We start from the raw sequence: 25,587 nt of genomic DNA on the forward strand, positions 1-25,587 counted from the left end.
AGTGACTTTTAATGTGATATGTCTATTTATAAATGTTCTTTGTTTGGCCACACGTGAAATATCCATTATAACCTGATTTATGACTAAAAACAACCAAACGTGAAATTATTAAAAAGCTCGTGACTTTTGTGCATTTCAAATGTGTTTTCAAAAGAAAAAATGTATTTTTATTAACATATTTTGTTGTGGCGTATTTAAAAAAAAAAGACATCACAAAATTTTTTGAAAATCACCGAAAAATGTAGCTGAGAGCAAAATGCTTGGATCATACCGTAATATTTTTCTTTCACATTTTTTATCAAACTTTTTGCCACTTCAATATACTACAGTATAAATACATGTATAATGAAGTGAATTGAATTCTAGGTGAACTGATTGTGTCGAATTTTGGGTCTAATATTTGGCGCTGGATTTTTGACAAAATTAATAAACAACTTAATTTGTTATAATGCATTTGTTCATAATTTATAGTTCATTTGTTTGGGCTGCTAAAAATGGCCTCTTTTGAAACATGGACATGAAATAATCATATGGTCTTAGAAATAATTCTAAGACTATTGCTTTTGTCTAGATATAAGATCACCAAATAAGTCGACAGTTTCGTCAGTCGAAAAAAATAAATACACACAAACAATGGCGACTTTAAAATAGACTTTAAAATATCCAAAATAAAGGACACGGAAATGTTTTGTTTTGAGTCCCTCCCCAAAGCATTTAACATTAAGGTAGCCAGGCTAGGACCACGAGGGTACGATAAATTAATGTTCGTCCATATGTTTACATCAATTAACCTCTAAAAAGAACAATAAAAGCTGATTTTGAAATAGGCTATTCACAAGGACGGGTACACGTGCAGAAGTCCGCACGTGCACCCATAGCAAGAGGATATGTTTATTGATACGTAACTCACGCACCCACGCACGCTTGCATGTACAAACATGTTTGCATGCTTTCTCTCTCTCTCAAACACAAAGGGACAAGCGCACACACACACACACACACACACAGCCACACACACACACACACACACGCGAGCATTTACGATCCGAAACATAGACATGCACTCACACACTCCATACAAACAAACCCAAAAACATAACATACATGCACGAGCCCACGTGCGCACAGAACCGCATACTCTCACACGTGCATCATAACCCTGACCACAGTGACGCGCACTCGCACAAAATGTCATATCCTTACGTGGTACTGCGACACGCGCACCTAGGTCACGCTCCTGCACCTGCAAGCACGCAACACACACACACACATACACACACACGCACACGCACACGAACTCAAAGATGAAATAAAGTGACCCTGACACCCACGTGCGTCTCGCGCGGTCAGTTTCCTAAGTGGACATTCGTTTCATTTACGTACGAGTGGTCAGGAAGTACTTGGGAGGACAGTGAATCTGTCACCGCATTAATTTCAAATGTAAATCATGTTTCGTTTGCCAAAATTCGAGGGTGATTTACAGCATGTGTTGTATTGTAAGGACACCGTGTAATTGCCAAATATTATAATATTATGATAGACTTAGTAGTCAGATGGGGTCACGTGGGTAAATAAGGGCCCATTCCCAATGCAACTATCTTTCTACGTAGATCGTGTCAAATCCGCATTGACAAATACAATCAGATTAACAAATTATGCGAATGCAATCAAATTAACACATGCCTCTTCTATTTTCAAACGTACTCGTATACTCGCCAGCTTTTCTGTATTCTACTCAACGCTAGGAGGAGGCATTTCAATCTATTCATCTGGCTGTATTCAGCAAGATTCCCCACGGAGTTGGATCACCGCCAGTAACACCGATAGTTTTTTTGCGAATGAGCCCTAAGACGTTATGATTCAAAAATCTCCTTTTATATCAAACGCGCGGCCGCTGGGAGACCGACTATGCGCCCTCACCCAAAAATACTTAACAACAGAAAAGGCTGCAATATTTTAAGTTCATTAACACTGGTGTATAGATTGGAAGTTGAGTATCAAATATTGGCAAACCTCAACTGTGAAGGGGGCTGAGAACGGGCACAAATTCGTCGGTCACAAGCCCGGTGCAAAAGGCGCTTGAATAGCGACAAAAATGCATGAAGCATATTTTAAAACCGCATGATATATCTGAAAGAAAATGATAACTTTCTTAGGGCGTCTCTTGTTTTATTTTAACGATTTATACACTTGCGGATGTTGACCCCAAATACATAATCCGACCATTACACGAATAACTGTGATAACTTACATGAACGTTATAAATAAAGATGATACAAAATTCACTGACTGTGTTACACGACAACAGACTGTAATACGGCGTGAACCAGTTAGCAATATTTCATGTGACAAAATTTCCATAAACAACACAGGGGCTTCTGACCTACCACGGAATTATACGATATAACCCCTAATGCGCATATCTCTGCTTAACTCAACCTTTGGCGACCACAATGGCGAGGACGATCTCCTTTGCGGCTAGCCAGCAGAGTCAATTTTTTTGGTCAAATCCAACTCCTAAGTGCGATTAAATGAACTGTAATTGTATGGCCGCGTTCAGTTGATTAATTATACATTCTAGGCGTCCTCGACTCACAGTGGTCCCAAGTCGATTTCCTCAAGTTTGGGAGGAGTCCAACCCTCCCTCTGGCGTGGAAGCTCTCTTGAGTGTCACCTTAAGTCGGGTCGCCATTGTCAGTATAAATCAACCAGGGACAAGTGCGATGCAGCGTCTCCTTGAGTTCACGGGAAGACACGGTGTGCATTGCACCATTTCCGTCCTCTCTCTCTGTCTTTCTCTCACTCCCTCGACGTGACTGAAGCTGGGTCGGCCTTATCGTCATCAAATCAAGCAAACACCGCGTTTTCTTTCATTGCCATGGATTCGTGGCTTTTAAAGTGAGACATTTAATTAACCAATGACTGCACGATCTTTTATTGTCCTCTGCGTCATTCAGCCCGGGTGTCTGAATTGTTATTGTAGATTATTTCGCAATAAATCAGTCAGAAGATATTGGAAGAATTGTGACTGGAACATACAAAATATTCGAAGAAATGTTGCAACCCATTGTAGGCAAATTGCTCACTTTTGAATATTTTGACCTTGTCTTTGATCTTTGCATTTAAATTGCAATGTCGATGTGATCTTTTCCATTTATTCAAAATAATATATCAGAAATGATACTTTGTGCAAATTATGAAAATTCGGCATCAACTGTCGCAAAAATGAATCCCAATCTTTTTTTTCTTCTTTTTTTACATTTTGACCTTAAAATGTTCATATGGATGGCGTTTTATATGCATGGCGTTCAGTAAAACCAGGAAGTTAGCTTGAATGTAAAAAAAGCACCCTAACAGTCTTCAACCATGTCAATTACTATTACCAGTAATTAAATAATTAGGCTTCCTTCATGGCCTTTTAAATATTTAATATTTAAAATATTTCAGATCAACCTGTTTAATGACATGCTTACTTTGACCATGGCAGACATTGGTAGCAATTCCCCAGCTGTAACTATTTATCTTCAATTTGATTTTACACAATTAAAAACTCTCTAAAGACAGTTGATATTACTCATGGTATAAATGCTACGATAATGGAATTTAGGAAAGAATGAAAGCGAAATATCACTTAGAGATATACTAGCAATAGCAATAGCCATAAACTTGTATCGTAAAATACAAAGAAAGCCAATAAAAGTTTTTAAAAAATGCTCCAGCGTCCATGGCCAATGTCACAAAGCTATTGCTGGGAAGTCACAATCTGCGTGTACTTTTGACGCGCCTCACCACAAATGTTTAATAATTTATAGGGTTGTCTTCGAGAGCCCTTCAACCATCTGCCGCTATATTATGACTATCATTTTTCAGTCAGGACAAAATTAGAGTTCAGCGTCACCTAGGCCGGTACAAAGCAAGGACACAAATCTGTAAGTAAATATTTGATACCATCTTAATTATTATTGATTCAAAATAATTTTAAATTATAAGATTGAAATGACGTTGTGGAGTATAGGATCTTTTATTGCTGAAGTGAGTTTTTAAATTCTATCCTTTTTTTTCAACAAAAGAGTCGGATTTCATTTAGAAGATGTACAAAATATAATTTAACCCTCAATGAAAAAAAATTAATAAAAAAATATATATGTTCCATGTTTAATGAAAAAGAAATGATCGTCATTGATGTTATTTACTTGTGAAGAAAAAAGTTTAAATGACGGCATGGTATCTGAATTCAGCTTTAAATATCTCCTCAATCAATGCGAGTCACGCCTTGAGATTTGAAAACAGAACAGAAGGTCCTTTTTGGTTTTTCTTGCACAAAATACATTTTGATACATTTACAAATTACAAATCTATTTACAAATTAATAAATAATAAAAGGATAAGAATAAACTATGCATTGATAAGGAAATAGACGGAAACTACAAATAATGAATTCGATGATAATGCAATATCATGTGACTAAGTTTGTTTGTTAGGACATAAAAATTACGCTTTACTCGCATAAGAAACGCAGTGTTTTGATGATGATGATTGCTAACTAAACTGAAGTACCTTGGCTCAAAAAGAAAACGGGTTACAATTTATGCTAATAAGGTTCATTGCAGGTGCAGGCCCTGTAGTTATGGCATACTTTATGTGCACAACGTTCAAGATAATTGTTAGGCCCCATTGACTCCTGTTTGTCAGCAAGATTTATTATTAAATAGAGAATTATTAAATTGTCTCCGAGGGAAATGTACAGGAGGCGATTTTGGCGTCAGAATATAGCGAGAATATGCTTCTCGTTTGAAACATTAACTAAGCAACGCTTTAAAATGCTATAAAAGACCGAACTGGACGTAAAATCTTGAAGAAATGGAAATATGAGGTTAACAAAGAGCATTATGTAAAAAAAATGTCTCAATGCAAAGATTTGCACCAATAATTTGGACAATGCACCTTTAACTAGCAAGAACGAACTAGGTGTTGACGTCAGTTTTCAGGAAAATGTCTCACAGTACAGAAACTGTTACAGCTAGTGAAAAGCCAGAGAAATATCTGTGGACAGCTAGTGAAAAAGGCTTTTTAGCTTGGGAGACTACCGCCAACACATAATATATAAAATTATATGGGGAAAGATATAATTGTATTACCTTTTTTTTTGTAGTCATTTTTTAAATTCCTAATAATAAGTGCTTATAGGTGATGTGCACTTGTATGTGCTGGTGCATTACACAAGACAAGAAATCCAATGCAGTGACTCACATGCCTATGTACCGCATTTAAATATAAATAGTAGGATAATCTCACATCAAAGGATAACATTAAAATATCCATAGACAGAGGATATTCATAGTGATTGCTCCTATATATCATATCTTCCAATGATATAGAATAGGCGTTGACTCAGTGAAAACACACCCATTAGTTAAAACACCGCTTCTTCGCAAGGATTTATGGTGAACATTAATTGCCAAACGTACATTGTTCTTTTCTCCATATATTTTCGTTTGCTAAAATGCAAAGTTCAGCTTTCATCAAAGATTTATATTAGAGGAAAGGAAGTCGAATTAAACTGTTACAAATATATTTACATCGTAATGCAAAAGGGGCGGAATAACTGTAATTCGTGCGTACGAGCACCCTCTGTGCGAAATATATTTAACTGTTAGAGTCACATACAGAAAGGCAAAAGGTCGAGAAGTGTTGGTGAGTATGACGGGTGTTAAAGGTAAATATGGCGACATTTTATTGATATCAGTAATAGGCATGAATTTATTTTTAAAAATTTTCTTTTACTGAGAGTAATTATAACGTTTTGCTCACTTTTGCCTAGTCTTAAAAATTCAAATTCTATTTGTTGCAAAAAAAAAAAAAAAAGAAAAAAAAAGGACAATTATTTGCTACAAAAGTGCGTGAAAAGTTACTATGAAACATCAAAACGCATTTGGAATGAAATGAATGAAGAAGTTGACCCTGACATTGGCACAAATGATAAAAAATAATAACGACAACGATAACACAATTTATTTCTTGGAGTAGGTCATAGAGGCTTGTAAATAAAATGTATATCCTTAGGTACTTGAATAACCAGGACAATATATTAAGAAACTCTTCAATCTGATTTATAGATGAGGAAGAAACTGTATAGCAGACAAATACATCATCGAAGCGGAGCAGGGTTTAAGTACATGAATAGCTACATGTATCTATGCCGTGACCTATAGGCTGCGTATGTGCACTTGTGTTCCCATCCTGGGCTTTATTCCTGATTTATATATATATAGATGTACATAAGCAGCTGGGAAAAAAACGCACAATTTGTTATTAACGTTCGAATTTTTGAAGAGGCAGAAGAATATAAAGACCAGTTAAGTGCAGGAAAAACAAACAAAAATATTTTAATGCATAAAAAATATGAAAGTTAATTGGATTATACTTAACAAAATGTAAATAATTAATATTAATTTGCTGAGTTAATATTTTATCAAATAACAGACCCATGCATTACAAGAATTTATGTTATTGTTTCTTGTTTGTGTTTTGTATGTTGATTTGTTTTTTCTTTTTTGTTGTTTATTTTTCATTTCTTTTTATCTGTTTGCACACTTGTTAGTTTTATGGTTCTTTTTTTTTGTGGGGGGCGGGGGTTTGCGGATGAAATGTAAAATGTTTATATTAACGCAAAATGCGATCAGAAACAAACTCAGCGCACTCAGTGTCTTCTGTATCCGCGATGGATCGCTAAAAATGCATCTCTTGTCCCAGTTGATGTATGTGATGTATTCTACTGATCAACCGTTGGTCATTGACATTTCAATAGGAACAAAACACCCCTCTTGTAATTCTGTAAAAAGACAATTACACTGTTAAAACTTTTATGCACTATCCTCACTTGACATTTTGAAAATCGATTTCAACGAATGCCAGGTCACTGTTTGTCTTTATATGAATATGTTTACTCATAGAGTTAAGGGATGCTACGAACGACTAAAAACAGCCAAACGTATAATACAAGTAAAAATAAAACAAAATAGACAACCAGAATATAAGAAATAACATCAAGCTTTTCTCAATAACGCATCAGCTGACTGCGCCTAGGGTGTACTGAACTTTTTAGAGAGAGCATTCAAAAATGGCTTCATAGGCCTACAGTAATAAAGTATTTCTGAGGTATGTGACGGCAAACTACAACAAAAATATTTTAACTGATAGCATTTTATCTTTGTTTTTTACTTTGTATTACAGGCAAAACATGAAGATTTCGAAGCTATCACAGCCCTGCGCTGCTTGCCTCTGTACCATCTTAATACCGGTTCTTCTCACGAGCACGTACGCGTGGAACCTACCTCCAATCACAAATAATGGTAAGTTCCCGCGCATGCGCAGAAAACACGTTTCTTCATCATCATCATCATCATCATCAGCATCGCCATCAGCATCATCAAGCACGTCTACCTCTCCAAAATCTACCTCAAGCCTGCTCCAGCAGGTTCTTCCTCTCCAATTGAGGACAAGCAGTATTGGGAACAAGCTCCGCTTGCAACAGGGGGCGCGCAATAACAACCTCGAAGTGGGTTGGCCCCCGACGATTAGCGCTAAAAGAAGAAATAGAAGAAGAAGACGTCGGAGAAGACCTGCTAAATGGCATCGCGCGCGCAGACATCCACCTGAGGAAGCGACAGGTATCTATCATATTAGAACAACTCCGGTATCTTTATCTTAGAACAAATCTGTATCAGTGCATGGGTACACGGCATCATTCCGACGGCAGTTTACGATATCAAAACGATATGTTGACGTCATCATGACGTCAAGGTGACGTTGACATGGCGTCGTGTACCTCCTGGAGAGAGAGAGGGAGCGAGTTTTTGTGAAATTTAAAGCTACATGTACATACGATGCGAGAGTAGATTCCCTGTTACGCATACAACATTGGTCAAAAAGGTTGTCCCACCCCCATTTCCATGTTCTTTTATTTACAAATGGGGGTAGGACAACCTTTTTGACCAATGTTGTATATAGCCAGTTTTTTTACAAGACTCAAGTAAAGTCGACATGCCAAAGGATAGACCCATTTGCTAATTAGGTCAAAAAGAAAAGCTTTAAAACTGCACTTTGTTCAAATTACTGTTCGGTTTGTAAATTCCCGCCACATAACGTACATGTAGTAATGCAAGACAAATCACTGTGGCACGGGCAATAACACAATCATTCAAATGGGAGTTGGCGTAAATGACAGAGGGTCATATACGACAAAAAGAAAGCAGAAAATAACTGTATTATTACTTTTAATGGGAAAGTATGAGACCATATCCTTTGGGATCTCTTTGAAAGTTATGCTTCATGTATTTGAATCTACATGCATATAGTGGCAATTAGCCGGAGTTTGTTGCAATTATTTCACGTCAGCTCGCTTTAACATTCTATTTGGACAGACCTTCAGATGCGGTCGTCTTAATGTAACACTTACAAAATTCCAATTCGCTTTCAGAAGTGTACACCGGAGGCAGTGGAACAGTATATCAGAGATACTTTGTGAATTTCTTCATTAATGTGTCACTAACGGAAGGTAATAACATGGTTATTTATTTATTTGTTTGTTTATTTATTTATTTATTTATGGCCTGAAACGTAGGTAAAGGTGTGACTTTAACGGTTTGTCTTTATGTTTGTCCGATGGCGTTGTATAGACCTCGTTTGTATGGGATTTTTTTTCTGTCAATACTATTTGTGGCCAATTTGCTGCCTTATTAAATTTTCATTAAAAAAACGATATAATTTCAATGTTAAGGACAGGATCCCGAAAGATATTGTATTAATATATAATTGGGCTCCACAGAAATGCGACTCATGGTACAGAATCAACCTGTAAAAAGTGGTACACACAATTATTCTGTGTGATAATACATACACCGTTATGAGAATATTTGACTATATTTGATACATATTGGGTGTATTTTTAAGTTCAAATGACTTGATCTTTTTCATTTATAGTCTATCCTCTATTTTCTAGTTTACGAGATATTGGCCAGTGTGACCGTCAAAGATGTCCGTGACTTCGGAAGATTTGGCTACTCTGCTGTTGTGGAGGCAAGTGAGAGGTATGGCAAAATTTGGTTGACATACAATACAAAGACTACTATTAATTGCAACAGGTGTATACCATAGAAATGGTGTTTACATTCTGTACTGAAAGTGGACCATATCAAGCTGCATGATTAAACACACACACACACACACACACACACACACACACGACTAAACAAAAGCGCTAATTATTCTTTTTCATGCATGTACGTTTTAAATCCCCACACCAAAAATGTGAAGGAAAGTAAAAAAAATAGATAAAAGTGAAAAGATTGATCATAAAAACAATTACCAAAGAATAAATATTGGCCCTATAATATGATATCTGCCTACATTATTATTTCTCTTATATATGGAGATGCTTACCATGGATCTACAGGTGATATAGCTTAATTTCTTTAAAAACGTCCAGAAAAATACAATATTTATAAATTATATACAGTATATTCACTTTCTCCCCCTTTGTGTTCCAGTGAAGTGGATAACATACGTGTCAGTAACTCTCACTCTGTTAACTTCACCGAACAAGACGCATACGCCGGGGCCAATTGTGAGACACACGTGGCTTCCTCTAGTTATCGCTGGGTAGGTAAAAAAAATTAAATAATATTAAATTTGTCTAAGGTAAAGCAGTATTTTTTCTTCAATCAGCAGCTAGTTATTTAACTCCATTATTTCGATGTCCATTAAAAGCGTCGTCATCAGAGCCGATGAAATCCTTTTCTGATTTAAATTTATGTATCATAAATAGTTTTTTATCACATTCTTGATTTTATGTATAACATTTCCTACCAAATCGACGTCATTGTGTTTATGTTGATTGTGGAGGTATTTGAAACAGTGAGCAACTCACAATGATTATTTTAAAATATTTTTGTCGGACTTACAAAATTATTTCAAGACTTAACGGTCATTACATAATTTACATTAGTTAATATTAGACTGGGTCATCAGATAACATGAGATAAGAGTAGATGGGTCAAATAAACAAAAACCTAACGGAGAAGTTAATTAATTTTGGCTTTATCTCCCTCACAGGGCTTGGATCGTATAGACCATCCGGACATTGTAACGGCGGACGATGAGACTTTGAGCATAAATAACAATGGGACAGGCGTGGATGTCTACGTGCTGGATACAGGTACTCTAATATGCACACGCGCACGTGCACACACGCTCAAGCGCGCACACACACTCACACACAACCACATGTTTTGGCTTATCACAGTGTCTTATATTTAACCATTTTTACGAATAATTGAACTATATATAAAAGTCGAAATCAATTGGGAGAGATTGATAAATGCATACACAAGCATGCTAGCAAATACACCTAGGAGTTTCATTGTATATTTGACTTTAAAGTTAAAAAATTAATAACTTTTAAAACATGACAAATTCATTTGGTGAATGCTATTAAACAAACAAACACACACACACACACACGCACACACACACACACACGCTTTCATCCACCACAGCAATAGGCTCAAATATATTATCAGCATCATATTCGAAAACTGAAGTTATTTCCTAATCAACAGGTATTGCTAAAAACCACATGGACTTTGACGATGGGTCCGGTGTTAACCGTGTCATCTCGCTCTGCTACGATGCCTGGGAGTCCGTTGCCAACTGTGGTGGGGTCAATGACAGCGCCGACGACCACGGTCACGGGACGCACATCGCAGGTCTCGTGGGGTCCCTCACCTGGGGGGTCGCCAAACGTGTCACACTGATTTCGGTAAGCGTTTTAAATTTGTGAATTGCCTAGTTGAATAAAATTCGTAAACTGTTGGCAAAGGCCGGATACTGAGTTGCGTCACTCTGCAGACAGTGGTGGGCCTAACTGGTTTGTTTTACTCTATAAAATACGTATTAGGGCTCATTCCCTTTGAAACTATAGGTGTACGTAGGTCGAGCCAACTCTGGTTGAATACAATCAGTTTAGCAGATTAACCCGCCCCCTGGTGTTGAGTAGAATACAGAGAAGGTGTGGAATATACGATTATGTTGGAAACAAGAGGATGCATGTCAATTTGTTTATCTGATTGCATTCAGCGAGCGTCCCCGCGGAGTTGGGTCGATCTATGTACACCGATGTTTTCAATGGAAATGTGCCCTGGGTCCGTCTGGATAATATAAATATGGCATAGTGTTTTTCCTGATATTTGAATGACGTCGTGTGGTGTAGTCAGCGGTGAGGGTCGCAGGGGGCGAGTATCTTCACCGGTTTGGTGTTGTTTACCCGATTAGCAGGGTCAGAGAAGAGCTGTAGCGAGAGAGAGAGCGATTTTTCCCCGACTTCCTGAAATGTGAACTAGATTTAAGACACACTTATAGTCAGTAGACCTGGTAAGATTTAATGGGATATCAGTAAGGGTGTACATGTAAGAGTTAATGGTAGTGACAGAGTGAGACTGGTAGAGACACACATTGATCAGATACCGGTACATGTTTGCACGGTACTATCTTGTATAAGGATATTATTAAGTATGTAACACTCAGTTAAGTGGGTGAAGATTATTTTATTCATATAATTCATTGTTCAAGGTGTTATTAATAACAGAAAGGCAATGACCTCGATCTCATCATCCATGTGTTATCAGCAATGTGATATCCCATATAGTTTTAAATATAGTTTGTTTCCCTTTCGACGTTATCGCTATCAATGGAGTAATCTGAACTTTTGAGGTCGTATACAAGTGTCTTTTAGTGCTCCTGTATTCATTACCTATATATATATATATATAAAATCGTATACTTTCTAATGACGGTTGGTGAATAAAATTTGCGGTCATTTTCAACTGTACCAGAGCTACTGGTGTCGGTAAGAGTCAGGTTTAGAATTATAAAACAACCCAAAGTACCGGTGCGCAACAATCTAGCACCTAAAATGGGATTTTAGTTTCAAGAACAGTAAGAAGAATAGTAAATGGTCGCTTCCAATCCTAAAGTAATATTGTTTATTCACAGGTGAAGGTGCTGGACTAGCACCTAAATGGGATTTTAGTTTCAAGAACAGAATAGTAAATGGTCGCTTCCAATCTTAAAGTAATATTGTTTATTCACAGGTGAAGGTGCTGGACAGTAACAATACCGGAACCGTCAATGACGTTATCGGCGGCATCGACTGGGTCAAACAACAATATGCCGCCAGGGGGCGCCCTGCTGTGGCCATCATGGCGCTGAACACGGGGATCCAAGTCACGCTGAATAACGCGGTAACCAGCATGTATGACGAGGGGATTGTGCCCGTGGTAGCGGCGGGCAATAATGGAGGTGACGCGTGTTTTTATTCACCAGCCAGCACCCCGGAGGCCATTGTAGTAGGTGAGAAAAGCACAATGCTGTGTAATTTAAGGCATTTTTAAAAGTTACATCTGAAAACTGTTTGTGGCCATTGTATTACATATAATGCCAAATTGTTAAATTGACGAAGTATTATATTATATTATATTATATTATATTATATTATATTATATTTCAGGTGCACTGACTTCAACAGACACCCTGACAAGTTTTACCAATGGGGGCAACTGCACAGGGATATACGCCCCAGGGGAGGCGATCGGTAGTTCCTATTACCTGAGTCCAGATCTCGCCCAATTTTTAGTCATGCAAGGGTCCTCCCAGGCCGCCGCCTTCGTCGCCGGAACTGTGGCCGTATTAATCGCTGATAACGTCGGCCAAAACGAGACTGGAGGCGACTTCGTCGAGGCTATCAAGACCGCCCTCTATGATTTGTCTGCGCTTGGAAAAATAACAGGATACGTTCCACACAATCGTCTGCTTCAAGTACCACGTGACACGTGTTAGGTTGCCATGGTGATGTAGTTCAAGGCGTCTTGGCAACATTACGCAAATGAAATAAACTTGAAAACTGTTTGTTGTCTTCTGTTTTTGAACAAACGGTACAAACGATTGTTCAAGAGGCAGCTGGTTCTACCTTCAGCTGATATTTTACAGTGCTGTCTAATCATGAACAACTTGTATACACGTGACCTCATGTAATACATGTTACTATAACAAATAGTATGTGAAATATTATATTGTCTATGACAACTTTCAATCCTGTCTTCATTTCTTCCTGCCTTCTTTTTTGTCTTCCTTTCCTTCTTCCTTCCTCCCTTCTTCTTCTCCACCTTCCCTCTTTTCTTTCTCCCTTCCTCCGTCACTCCTTTCCATTCCGCTTACCATCTTCCATCCCTCCCTTTCTTACCCCCTCTCTACATTCCTTCCCTTCCCCTTCTTTCTATCCTTCATTCCTCCTCTCATTTCTTCCTTCCTCCCTCTCCATTCTTTCCCTTCCTCTTTTCTTCCTTTTCCTTTCCATCTTTCCATCCACTCCTCCTGTCTCACTTTTACATTAGGTTTTAGTAGGATATCCTTTCTATTTTATTACCTATTTTTACGTCTGTTGACATCTTTCTTTCTCTTACCTCCCGTTCCAACAGGATGCCGTCGTGCATTTGACAACCTCTACGTTAACTCAGGAGATGTATTAACACGTATGCACAAAAGTATTTATTTACTGTGTTTTTCGTTATTTATAGAACTGTAGGTCAATACTAACTTTACAGAGATGACGAGAGAAGCTTGTTTTGTTGGTGACGGTAGTTTTGTTAAGATGGGGTATTATAATTACTAATTAACTCAACTTTTGTGACCACAGTGACGATGAATTATAATTAAGCATGAATAAACTAGAAATGTGTGTTTTATTTTTGTACATAATATGTTTGGATATACGCTGGCTAAAAACGCCAAGGTCATATTTTGATGGTACATACACGTATGCTATATGCACCACGATGGCCAGCTGGTGACATATATCGAATAGTGTTTGTATTTTTTAATAAAATAACTGTGTGAAGAGTTAATAACATCTACCTACATTTCTGAATTTTTGAAATGCTGTGTTGATTGGGCAGAGTAATAAAAAGACAAAGAAACGAAGTCAGGTCTAAGATTTTGAGGAGGGCATTTTGTTTCTTGAAATTTATCCACTGCACATGTTCATGTATTGCACTAGGATAAAACATATTTCTCATTTCTAATATCATTAAGTATAAAAGATAAATGTACGTATTGTATAACATAATGTAGCATATCTTAAACGTAAGTTTTCATATTTTCAACATTTTCGTACATATTTTCCCCACAAAACAAGATGGCTTTCTCGCACTCTCTGAACCCAAGAATTTTATTCAAGTTGTAGATGGGGTATGTGTCTGTCTGATGGCCATTTAATTTATCATTAAAAATGTTTCTTACCCATTCCTGATGCTTAATGCCACATTACTCTCCCCGGTGTATTTACATTAATTAGATAATTGAGGCACTCACAGCGCGTAAGTTTCATCAAAAAGACACCACTGCTGACGCCCAAGCCATCATAGCGGCCACAACACACACTTTCATATCAAATCAATTACAATTAAGAACCAATTAGATTTATGTGCTGCTCTACCCATAACAATTTAAATGCAAAGTCCGCTATAACGATATAATTAGCGTTAAACAAAACCATTCCAAAGATTGAACTGCACGCATGAGGCATTTTTACCAAGGGGTGGGATCAAAATGAAATTGTTAGATTTTAAAAAGAAGGATGGATTCAGATTTATAATTTGAAGATTTTTAAGGGGTCAAAGATTGGCCACAAAATGTGTGCGTGGTTTTCCTCCTGCACGTGGTTTTTCACCGCATATCACGCTGCCGTTATTAAGAAAGAGAAGCATTTCAAGGCTTTGGGCCTCTCCTATGACAAAGGGCTACTATCGTTTAAGTTATAGACGCCAAATACCTCAGTGCAAGATTGATGGTGAACTGCAATAAAAATAAAAATAACAAATAAATAAAGATAAAAACACAATACTACTAGTACTACTACTCATAATAATAATAATAATAATAATAATAATAATAATAATAATAATAATAATAATAATAATAATTATTATTATTATTGTATAGCAGTTAGCTGCCTGTTTGATTGATTAATAAAGACACAGTGTGTAAGGCTGACAAGTATTATTCAACGTACAAAGTATTTTTTAAAATATTATCGCACATTGAAGTAAACTCCGTTTCAAAAGAAAAATCACAACCCAGCTTTCAATGAGAGATATTGTATAATTTGCATAATTTGCAGAGATCATTGGAATTGGCTGTTGCATGAGAGATCAAAGCAACATAATTTTCAATCATCTAAAGTACCAGCCAGTAGTTTCTAGGAAGGTCTCTACCCCAAAACGTAGCTATCCTAATGTCTACATGTAGACTTTAATTGCAAATTATTAAAGAGAGGCAAATCTTCGTACGAGATCTATATTTCACTGTAAAAACATTGTTAACAACTCACAGAAATATAATATATTTCATTTTACCACAAAAACGGCAGTTAAAGCAGTTATTCTGAAATCTATGATTGCCATCAGACCATGTGACCCCCATAGATGGCTATACAATGTAAAAATCTCTTAAGAGATTATAAAAAAATAGAAAAAAAACAGGGACTAACATTGAATGTAGAAATGGATTCATTAAACATTGGTAAGTATTGAAAAATTGTTGTTCACTCCAGGAAAATTCATTTTTTTGGCCAAAATGAACAGTTGTTATCCCTTAACGCGTGCTTCCCTAGTACTCCCTGCAGAGAACGTTTTGAGTCTTTCCCTGTCCAAGATATTTACTTGGCACAGTATTCAATACGGGACATTTTGGGTGTTGACCTCCAGAAAACTGATATAAATAATGGCGAACAAATTCCTTTGGTCCAAATCTGTTAAAAATCTCCAGGAGAGCAGCGGTCAATTCGTTTGATACCCACCAATTTGCTCTAAGATAAGGTGTGCAGTGAAAGTATATTTCAAAGGTGAGTATATAATCTTGTGTTTTATTTGGTTTAATATTCAACCATAATATAATAATAAAACTGCAACCAAAGGCATACAAATATAACGAAATGGTAAAGGATATAGGAAATTTGTTAAAAATTTTTGTATCAAATCTATATTCCAAAAATTAAAAGTACGTACTCCACTTAAAAATTTGTTATTCATCGTGAGGTTAGTTACTTTCAGCTGTATGCATATATTTCTCATTTCTAAATAATCGCTCAGTTTTAAAAGAATCAAGATACATTTACACCCCAAGCGTCTCCCTGGTACCGGTATGTCAGAAAAAAATATTGACATTTTATTTGTTTTTTTTTAAAGTTTTTTTTAGCTGACTTTCCTGTAGTGAAGGGCACATGCCCCCACCCCGGTACGGGATCTGGAGTAATAAAAAGACGTGTAGAGTCCATGGTTTAATGTGTCAGTGTGCATTAAAAAATAATAGAAATAAAAATAAATAATTAAACATGACTTTAGGGCATTTTCTAACGCGTATTAAATAACTTTTAGTAATTTTTTAATAACTTTTGGGATATTACATTCGCTTTCTTATGTTATTTCCAGAATATTGCAACTTTGCAACCAAGACAGCATGTACGGAAGAGTTCCTCTTGCGCTGTTGCTACTGGCAACCACAGCCAGTGCTGTACCCTGGTGGTATTCCGACATGAAGCCTCCAATAGAAAGTCCCACCAACCAAGCTAGCAACCCGGGAGCTCAACCTAGCAACAACAACAACAATAACCAAAGATATGGCTTCTTCTTGTACAACCCTAACAACAACAACAACAACAACAACAATAACAACAATAATAACAACAACAACAATAATAACAACAACGACAACAGCAACAACAACAACAATAAATACAACAATAACAATAATAACAACAATAACAATCAATCACCTGACATCAGTGGAGCTTCGGTGATCAATGTGCCATTGAACAGTGCGCGCCGCGGGGGGTCTAAATCAGGTATGGTATTCTTTTAAAAAGTTCATATTCTTTTTTCGACAATTTTTGCACATTTTTTTTTTATTTTACCGTTATAATTTTCGACTGTTGCTTGATAATCTTAAGAAGTATTAGTTTGTTTTGATTTTTAAATCGCCACTTTTTCTTTCCGTTGTCTCTGAATCCAGATTTGGAATACATTTCCTAAAAATACGTATTCGGCTGGAGGACACGGCCTCTTTTTAAGTTTCACTAAAAGGAAATTTGCACACAGGTATACAGCAATAACGAGGGTGCAGAGAGGAGAATAACATTGACTAGTAACATATTGGTAGTCTCCATTTCTTGGATCAGTCTTCTTATTGTGCACCGCCAAGGCCTGGCTCCATTCCTTAAGCGCAATTCTTAAAAAGAGAAAAAGATTTAAGACAAGCAGAGATTCTTCATGTTTCAAAAATTCTGTTTCAAAAGTCTGCGACATTAAACCGAACCCACGACGAGTGTCAGCAAAATTGAAACTGCACCAGTAATATCTATTAATGCCTTGTTTTTGTTTTTTCCACTATATCTCTTCATATACAACATTGGTCAAAAAGGCTGTCCCACCCCCATTTCCATGTACTTTTATTTATTACTGTACTGTTATTACTGTTGTATACCACAGTGTCCCGAAGAGCCAGTGGAGTATAGTAATATTTTTTATAATGTATTACAACTGACTTGAAATATTTTCTCAATTTTTAGGGAAATTCATCGTCACGTTCCAGTCACATGTCAGTCCATTTAACGGTAAGGCACATAAAATCACCCTACTGCGGTAATAGAAATTTCCAGTAACAGCCTAATGTTAGATAGAGGTCACTGGAAATTCAACTCTTGTCAGCTTACTTCTGTCATTTCAAACAACACCCTCACCCTGTTAGCAGAGTTAAGATTGGGGTGTTTTCTAAACCTGACCGTGTCCAAAATGGCCTTAATGGTTTGAGATTCGTGAAAGTAATATATCTTAGTATCCGTCCGTCTGTCCACACATCTATCTATCTATCTATCTATCTATTTTATTCATGTTTAACGTCAAATAAATCCTCTTTTGATTGTTAAATCAACCGGTCAACCAGAACCTACATGTAGTATTACATTAATATTTTTCACCTTGCCAAGCAAGAAAAAGAATAAATTATAACAAAAATCAAACGAAATAACTATAAATTAAAAAAATCGCACTAGCACTCGTACTTATATAATAATAGCGTTGATTCGTTTGGATTTACTTTAATCCTGTTAATTTGCAATTATTGAAGTCGGTACCATTTAACTTAAGAGCATCATTACTATAGTTATTCTATTGCCATTTATTCATTTAATCGGCGGATAAGATATATATCCTTTTTCTCTGTGATTTTCAGCGCGTTATTCCATTGGCTTCAATAAAGTGAAAAAATTGCTGTCATTTAATCGTCGCGGACTTGTTGCTATAGTGGATGGGATGGACCAAAGGTGAGTTTCAGTTTCTGACGTGGCTGACGATCCGCAAGATTGCATTAAAACGTAACTTGGACCTAAATATCTCTTATTATGTCCATGTACGTATCCATGTAGTTTTCCTTTGCGCTCGCGTGTGTGTTGGTGAGCCGCGAGCACGTGCGTGTGTGTATTCAGGTCTTTATGTTATTTTTTTGCCGTGTTTGTCGTTAGAGTGTATTGGTGCGTGTGTTTGTGTGTTGTGTTGTGTTCTGTGTGTGCGTGCATGTGTACATATATGTGTGAGTGTATGTGTACATATATGTGTGAGTGTATGTGTGTGTGTTCGATTCCATATGTAACTGTATGTTGATACTTGGTAGCATCAAGTCCAAGTAACAATAACTGTAGCTGTGACTACCTAAGAGTCAGGTTGTATGCTAGAAAGTGGAATAAATTACCTGTGGACTTGAGAAGCATTAACTCAGTGGAGTATTTTAAAAAAGCTTTAAAAACATACCTTTTTCACAAATTTTATTAAAGAACATTTTATAACTCGGAAACATTAACTGGACATCATTATCTTAACTCAGACTCTTAGGTCATAATTTTATTAATTCAATTCATCTTAACTTTGTTTTTAGTTTTTAGTTTGTAAAGTGACTTTATTTATTTTTTTATTTTATGGGTTTTAGATTTTAAATAAATAAATAAATATATTATTATTATTATTATTATTATTATTATTATTATTATTAATCCACTTCTGCTGTCATGCCTTTCAAGCCACATTTTCCTTCCCGTTTTTAGTACCGCGCAGGCGCTAAGGCAGCGACCGGACGTCCGGTCAGTGAGAGAGGACATAGAAGTCCATGCCACACAGTGCTTAAACCATCCAGCATATTACAGAGACAGATGGGTAAGGTTTCGCCATTGTAATAGAGTAAATTAACACTAATATACTGTACTTGACAGAACATGCATAATTTCCTTTAATAATAATAAATAATAATAAATTTATTTTGAGTCTAAAATCCATTTCAGCATGTTCAGAAGACTTTACATATACATAAAACAATTACTTAAGAAATTTATTATTGGGAATAGATAGATATAAAATTACAGAGCTTAACGACAAAAAAAAATTAAGAGTATTTTAGATAAAACATACTGATTCTCATATAAAAAGTACTTACACTACATAACTAAAATATATTTGTTAAGAAAAAATAATCAATTCAATTCAAGGTAAAAAAAACAGCCTTATTTGCACACAGAAAAAATAAATATAAGTAGAACAGCCTTTTTTCTTTTAGTGCACAAATGCAATTACTAAAAAATTTGTAAAATAAATTTAAAAGTCGATTAGTCAAAAAATTTCCTGAATAGGTATGTCTTCAATTCTTTTTTAAAATACTTGGTAGACTCAATTGATCGGATTTCCAGTGGTAATAAATCCCATTCCTTTGGACCTGCTGATTTAAAAGAAATGTCACCATAAGCTTTTAGGCGCATTTTTACCGGCTTAAGTAACAATTTGTCTGCAGACCGCAGGTTTCTTGCTGGAACATAGTAGTGACTAATTCACTTAAGTAGATCGGTGCAACTTTATTAAAAGGATCATGAACAAAAACTAGAAATTTAAATAAAATCCTGGCTTGCAGAGGTAGCCAATGTAACACTTTTAAAACTGGGATGATATGGTTACTCATGGATGTACGAGTTAATAATCTAGCTGAGATGTTCTGAATACGCTGCAGTCTTTTAATCTGTTTTTTTTTTTTTTTGGACAACCATATAAAATAGATGTTACTAAACAATTTGTAACTGTAGCTGCAGCAGAGTCAGATAGGTGATTACGAATTGCGCCTATATTCCTAATGATATATACCGCTGACTTGCATATGCCAGCAATTTGCTTATTCATAGAAAGTGTTCTATCTAAAAAAACACAAAGATTCTTAGCATGGGGCATTGGCTTTATGATACTAGATCCAATTTTGAGTTCAATTTTTTCTGATATTTTTTGATTATGTGGTTGGGTTACAACTAAAAGTTCAGATTTTCCATCATTGATTTTCAGCTTATTTCTTATCAACCACCCTCGTAGATCACGTACTACACGTTTCCATCTATCTTTTTTTTTTGTCATTAAAAAAACTTTTTACTTCAGGGTCTTGACAGTCTTGACGGGGTGGCAAACGACGACCAATTTCGTATTGATGGTGACGGATCTGGTGTAGATGTTTACGTTTTGGATACAGGTCAGTATGACACAGCTTGGGGAAGGGGGGAGGGAGGGTAAGAGTTCGGTTAAACCCCCCTGGCTAGGCTATTGGCTTTGAAACATACCATTTTTTAGTGAATGCACTGAAAAGTGAAGATTTTAATAACAGATTTGTTCTTGTTTCTAGCAAAACATCATCGAGCTTGTTGTATTTACCCAGAAGGTATTAGTTCTTTAGCATTCTTTAATGTAAGAAAAATAGAACAATATGAAAAATATTAGATCTCCAAATGTGGACGCTTGTTTGCAAAGGTTAAATAGAGATATGGATAGAAAAAATACACGCAGACAAATAGACTGACAGACGGACAGACAGACGTGTGAAAAACTCAGACGTGTGAATCAAGACCAGTTTTTCTTCACAAGGTATAAGGCGCGGACACATCGCCTTTGATGGTTACCACAGCCCGAGCACAGACCGAGTGGACTCCCTTCACTTCGACAGCTACGGTGGGGACGGTTCTGACGACAACTATCACGGAACAATGGTGGCCGGATTTGTAGGCGCAAATATCTGGGGAGTAGCGAAGGAAGCTACACTTATACCAGTAAGCTGAGCCACCGCTATTTCTGTTCTACTGTTTGGGCCCACGCAATCCAAAATGGCAGTCAAACTACGGTCTTCAATGTTTCAGATTTTTTTTTTCGCTACTCAATTTATGGATGTCATTATGAAATCCTTTATGGCTGATGTTAGAAAAAGTTTTCAAATGTTTATCAGTCAATCTATTTTAACTGCATTATAAAAAGTGAATGATCAAAGTTTTCTTATAAAATATTTCAATGTGGACTTAAAAAAGTTTCGAAGACGTTGGTTAGATTCTTGTATGGACGCACAAAGACAAAAATGAGGTGCAAAATCAAACCGTAAAATATTTCCAGGTAAAGGTTCTCAATCGATATGGCAGCGGCTACGTGTCAGACATATTAGCTGGGCTAAATTGGATTCTCGAGCAAGTAGGGTCTACGGGGAGAAATCGCCCCTCGGTCATCAACATGTCTTTAGGAGCGTCAAACCTGGGTCCCAGTTATTTTGATGGTCCTATAGACGCCCTACGAGACATGGGTGTCCTCACAGTGGTGGCAGCGGGGAACGAGGGGACAGACGCTTGCTTAAGCGATCCGGCTAAGGTGCCCTCTGCCATAACCGTCGGTAAGTTTTTTTGATATATATATATATATATATATATATATATTACATTGCATGTAGCACTGAGAATGCACAATACGCAATATATCTTAGTTGCCTTATTCAAAAAGAATAGTTCAGAATATTCGAAACTTTGATAATACAATTAAAACATTACTTAAAGTAAAATACATTTATGATGACACTACGGCGCCCCGTAGCGTTCAACAACTTTTTTTTTTTTTGGATAATTTAAAACCAGTCTTACTACTTTTCCACCTTCTTCCTTCGCAGGCGCAGTGGACAAATACAATCACCTAGCCTCATTTTCGAACACTGGATCCTGTCTCGACATCTTCGCCCCGGGGGTGTTGGTGGGGGGTCCAAACTACGCACGTCCAGACACTGAGTTAATGTCTTATATATATGTGAGTTTAATCATGAAATAAAGACTCTCTTTTTTCACTAACTCCAGTTTATCTGTAAAAAAATGCATAAGGATTAGGAAAGAAGAAGGTTTCTCTGGAATGTCAGTTTCTCTGTATGGACTTTCAGTTTGTCACATATCTTAAGAAAAATTTCAATGATTGATTTCAAGAGTATATTTTGATAATACTACTCTTTCTGTCTGCGCTGTAGTTCACTCTCCCAATTGCGTTTTAAATTCTGACTTGACCAGTGTATTCCCATTTATTCCCCTTTACAACATATATAATATACCACACGTAACCGTTCTCTTCCAGGGTTCAGGGACGTCATACTCTGCACCACTTGTTGCTGGAGTCATAGCCGCCTATATTTCAACGCTGTCTTCCACGTCTTTCACTGCGGCGTTTGCAAATGATGTAGAGGGTTATATCCTAACCAACGCCGCTCCTCTACTACAGGGCGGGTCACCTTCCTATACTAATATGCTGCTTCGTACTCTCTGTACATAGACGGTACAGCGGTATTGCTGAATGGGCTTTTTTACTTGTTTTTTTATTTGTTTGTTTGTATTTTACTCGCTGTTCATAGAGTGGAAAATCTACATAATGTATTATAACGGTGAATGTAACAGGGTGGTTCACAGAAAACTCCATATATTACTTTCCATCTCATTTTAAAATTGATCGTTGTTTACTGGACCACCCTCTCATTACAGTTTTACAATGTCTCTTCTGACAGTAATTACACGTAGCTTGTAAAAATATGCTATTGCGATGCAACTTTGTACAATTCAGCAGACTGTAAATTTTTTTGTTTGCATTTAGCGCTCAAAACCTTAATGGTGGCCGCTCATTTGCAAAGGAGAGACCTTAGCAAACCTGTGTGGTGTGGCATCCTTTAATCGCGTTGTTTGCTTTTACTTTCCATTCGGCAGTTTTGTATCACCTATGAGTTCAATAAGTGAAATCCAAGTCTTTGACTGACAAATTTGAACTTTTTTATTTTAGTTTTATTTCTGCTATTTATTCACGTATATTGCATGTAAATAAACACTTTCCCCATGCTTTCTGGCGCCTCTGAGTTCTGATGCTTTGATGTATGAACTAATTCTATGTAAGAATAAAGAAATGATTGATACATTATTTGTATTTAAATTTTCTGACACGTTTCAATGGGTTAGAGACCATTGACGAGCAGCATATTAATGGCCTTCAAGACCTGAAGCCAGTGGCACTAAATAACAGGCCCCACTTTCACAAAAAAAGTCAGTTCCCTGGCGCTTAGTTGAGTAGGATTTCCATGAGAGTGCTGTTTCAGTGTTCCTGATAGGGTAAGATGTGCCCATGTGACCATGTAACCTTGGTAAATAAGTTATTTAGCCAAGGAACCGGACTAAAGCCAGTGCCACAAAATAGCTTTAGGTCGAAAACATGTTTTATCTTTCTGACCACCTTGGTGTGATATTAATCAGTCGTAACCCAATTAAATAAATAACGTGTCTGTTTTATAACAGGAGAAATGTTTTTTTTTTTTTTTTTTTTTTTTTGATAGTTGCTTCCACCTTATTTCACTTTATGACTTACATGTGTTACATCACACACATTAAATACAATACAGTTGGTACGTGTTTGTTGTTTGTCATGGTGATTCAGTCTAGGCAAAATTTCGAGCATGGAATAATCTCAGACACTGTCTGTAGTCGTGTGTCATTTTTGGGTATTACTGAAGGATGTCATGCATGCCTTCTACTTCTATGGCCGGACATAACCTTGCCCAGGTCTATGTGCATTAATAAAGTGATCGATATGCCTTCAAAGCGAGTAAGGTCTATCAAAAAGATACCCTTGCTTACGTCCCAGCCATCTTAGAGGCCACAACAAACACTTCTGAGGTCTGATATGTAGAAATGTGTATGCTGACTTGCAATTCAGTAGGAAAACGCAGACATTTCCGTAGGAGTACTGCCCTAATTTCATTAATTACTCTTCTTTAGTCGGTTTGGACATGCATGTTATGACTTATGTGCATATTGGTCAACATCCTTAGTGCCGTTATGGCCAATGAAATCACAAAATATGAAATTCAATCTCTCTCTCTCCGTTTCTCTCTCCCTCTCTCTCTCTTTCTCCCTTTCACACACACTTTCTCTCTCTCTCTCTCTCTCTCCCTCTCTCTCTCTCTCTCTCTCTCTCTCTCTCTCTCTCTCTCTCTCTCTCTCTCTCTCTCACACATACATACACAGGGGCGGATCCAGAGATATTTTCTGACAGTCTTCCATATTATATTTGTTGATCCATCCTCCATTTTTTGACCGTCTTCCGACAGAAAAAATTAGATACCCGTCAATGTAAACTTGAAAATCTGACCGTCTTCCGGAAGACCCAGAAGACGGCCTAAATCCGCCCCTGATACACACCCTCTCTCTCATTCTCTCTCTCTCTCTCTCTCTCTCATGACATCGAAGATTCCTTTTCAGTTCATTTCAGTTCAGTTTAGGACAGGCACCGTACTTTTGATAAAAGAAGTAGGAACATTTAGAACTAAACGAAATGTGATGCCTACTCTGTGGTAAAAAGACGAGGGAGGAAAAACATTTCTTATTTTCAAATTCAAGTTGCTCATTTTATTAATCAGCAGGACAGCACTTCTACATGTGCATGTACAACTGTTAAGCATAAGTTATTCACGAGTTCACTTGCATAAGCTCTGATAGGGAACTGGCTACAATCTTTGGTTGGGTTACAAATCATGGTTACAACCTTTTTGAGCACGTCACTAGTTAACTTAACTATTTTAACATAAACTAAAAACTGACGGCTTGGTGCGTTATATGCCTGTCACATACAACAGTACACTGTATAGGCGTATAGACTCCTTTTCCAACAAACCCGCAGGATATGCGCATATCTAAGGTGAACAGAGTGAACATATGTTACATTTTTGCATTTTCAGTGAAATCGAAAAGAAGTCTCCTTGCCTGCGTCTTGGTAAGTTGTTATTTCACATCTGCCTTTAACCCACGAATAAAGTACGTCACGTGACTTAAAATATCGAATCAAATGATCGAGCTCATTAGTTTATTTGTTAATTACCTATACAATGTACGTTGTACTTTAAACCATTAGACCTTAGCAAATTCTGATTAAACAGGAAATTTTAACACGCTGTGCTCCATTTTAAGCACCATATCGTGAACCGTTGACGTTTATGACTTACAAATCGGGTTTTGAAGGTTTTATTTTTAAAAATTTTCAGCAACTGTCGTAGATGCACGTGGTAAAATCCACCCGAAAGGTTAAAATCTCGAAAACGGCCGTATTGGTTTCTCAGGGGTTCTGGATAGGTGTT

At 36.8% G+C, this 25,587-nt stretch overlaps 2 protein-coding genes across 3 annotated transcripts; both read left to right on the top strand.

Annotated features, from left to right (window-relative positions):
* Nucleotides 1–3,482: 3,482 nt before the first annotated feature.
* On the top strand, nt 3,483–14,053 carry LOC106167840 (uncharacterized). Of its 2 annotated transcripts, none has more exons than XM_024077625.2 (9): nt 3,483–3,929; nt 7,234–7,670; nt 8,480–8,557; nt 9,002–9,089; nt 9,549–9,660; nt 10,114–10,216; nt 10,620–10,819; nt 12,150–12,408; nt 12,566–14,053. In XM_024077625.2, the coding sequence occupies exons 2-9, from the start codon at nt 7,241–7,243 to the stop codon at nt 12,892–12,894; spliced, it is 1,599 nt and encodes a 532-aa protein (XP_023933393.2). In that variant the 5' UTR covers nt 3,483–3,929; nt 7,234–7,240; the 3' UTR covers nt 12,895–14,053. The 2 variants fall into 2 exon arrangements, with proteins under 2 accessions (XP_023933393.2, XP_086850758.1); XM_086994632.1 differs by having other exon boundaries at nt 3,487–3,929; nt 7,234–7,352.
* Nucleotides 14,054–18,419: 4,366 nt separating this feature from the next.
* Nucleotides 18,420–23,280, top strand: LOC106167839 (uncharacterized). The gene is made up of 7 exons (XM_087018802.1): nt 18,420–18,430; nt 19,205–19,313; nt 20,568–20,658; nt 21,048–21,229; nt 21,564–21,834; nt 22,105–22,238; nt 22,554–23,280. Exons 1-7 carry the CDS (start codon nt 18,420–18,422, stop codon nt 22,746–22,748), a joined length of 993 nt encoding a protein of 330 aa, XP_086874928.1. The 3' UTR covers nt 22,749–23,280.
* Nucleotides 23,281–25,587: the final 2,307 nt, after the last annotated feature.

This window comes from Lingula anatina, chromosome 8 (assembly GCF_051362555.1).
Source record: "Lingula anatina isolate TDL-2025a chromosome 8, LinAna3.0, whole genome shotgun sequence".
NCBI classification, from domain to species: domain Eukaryota; kingdom Metazoa; phylum Brachiopoda; class Lingulata; order Lingulida; family Lingulidae; genus Lingula; species Lingula anatina.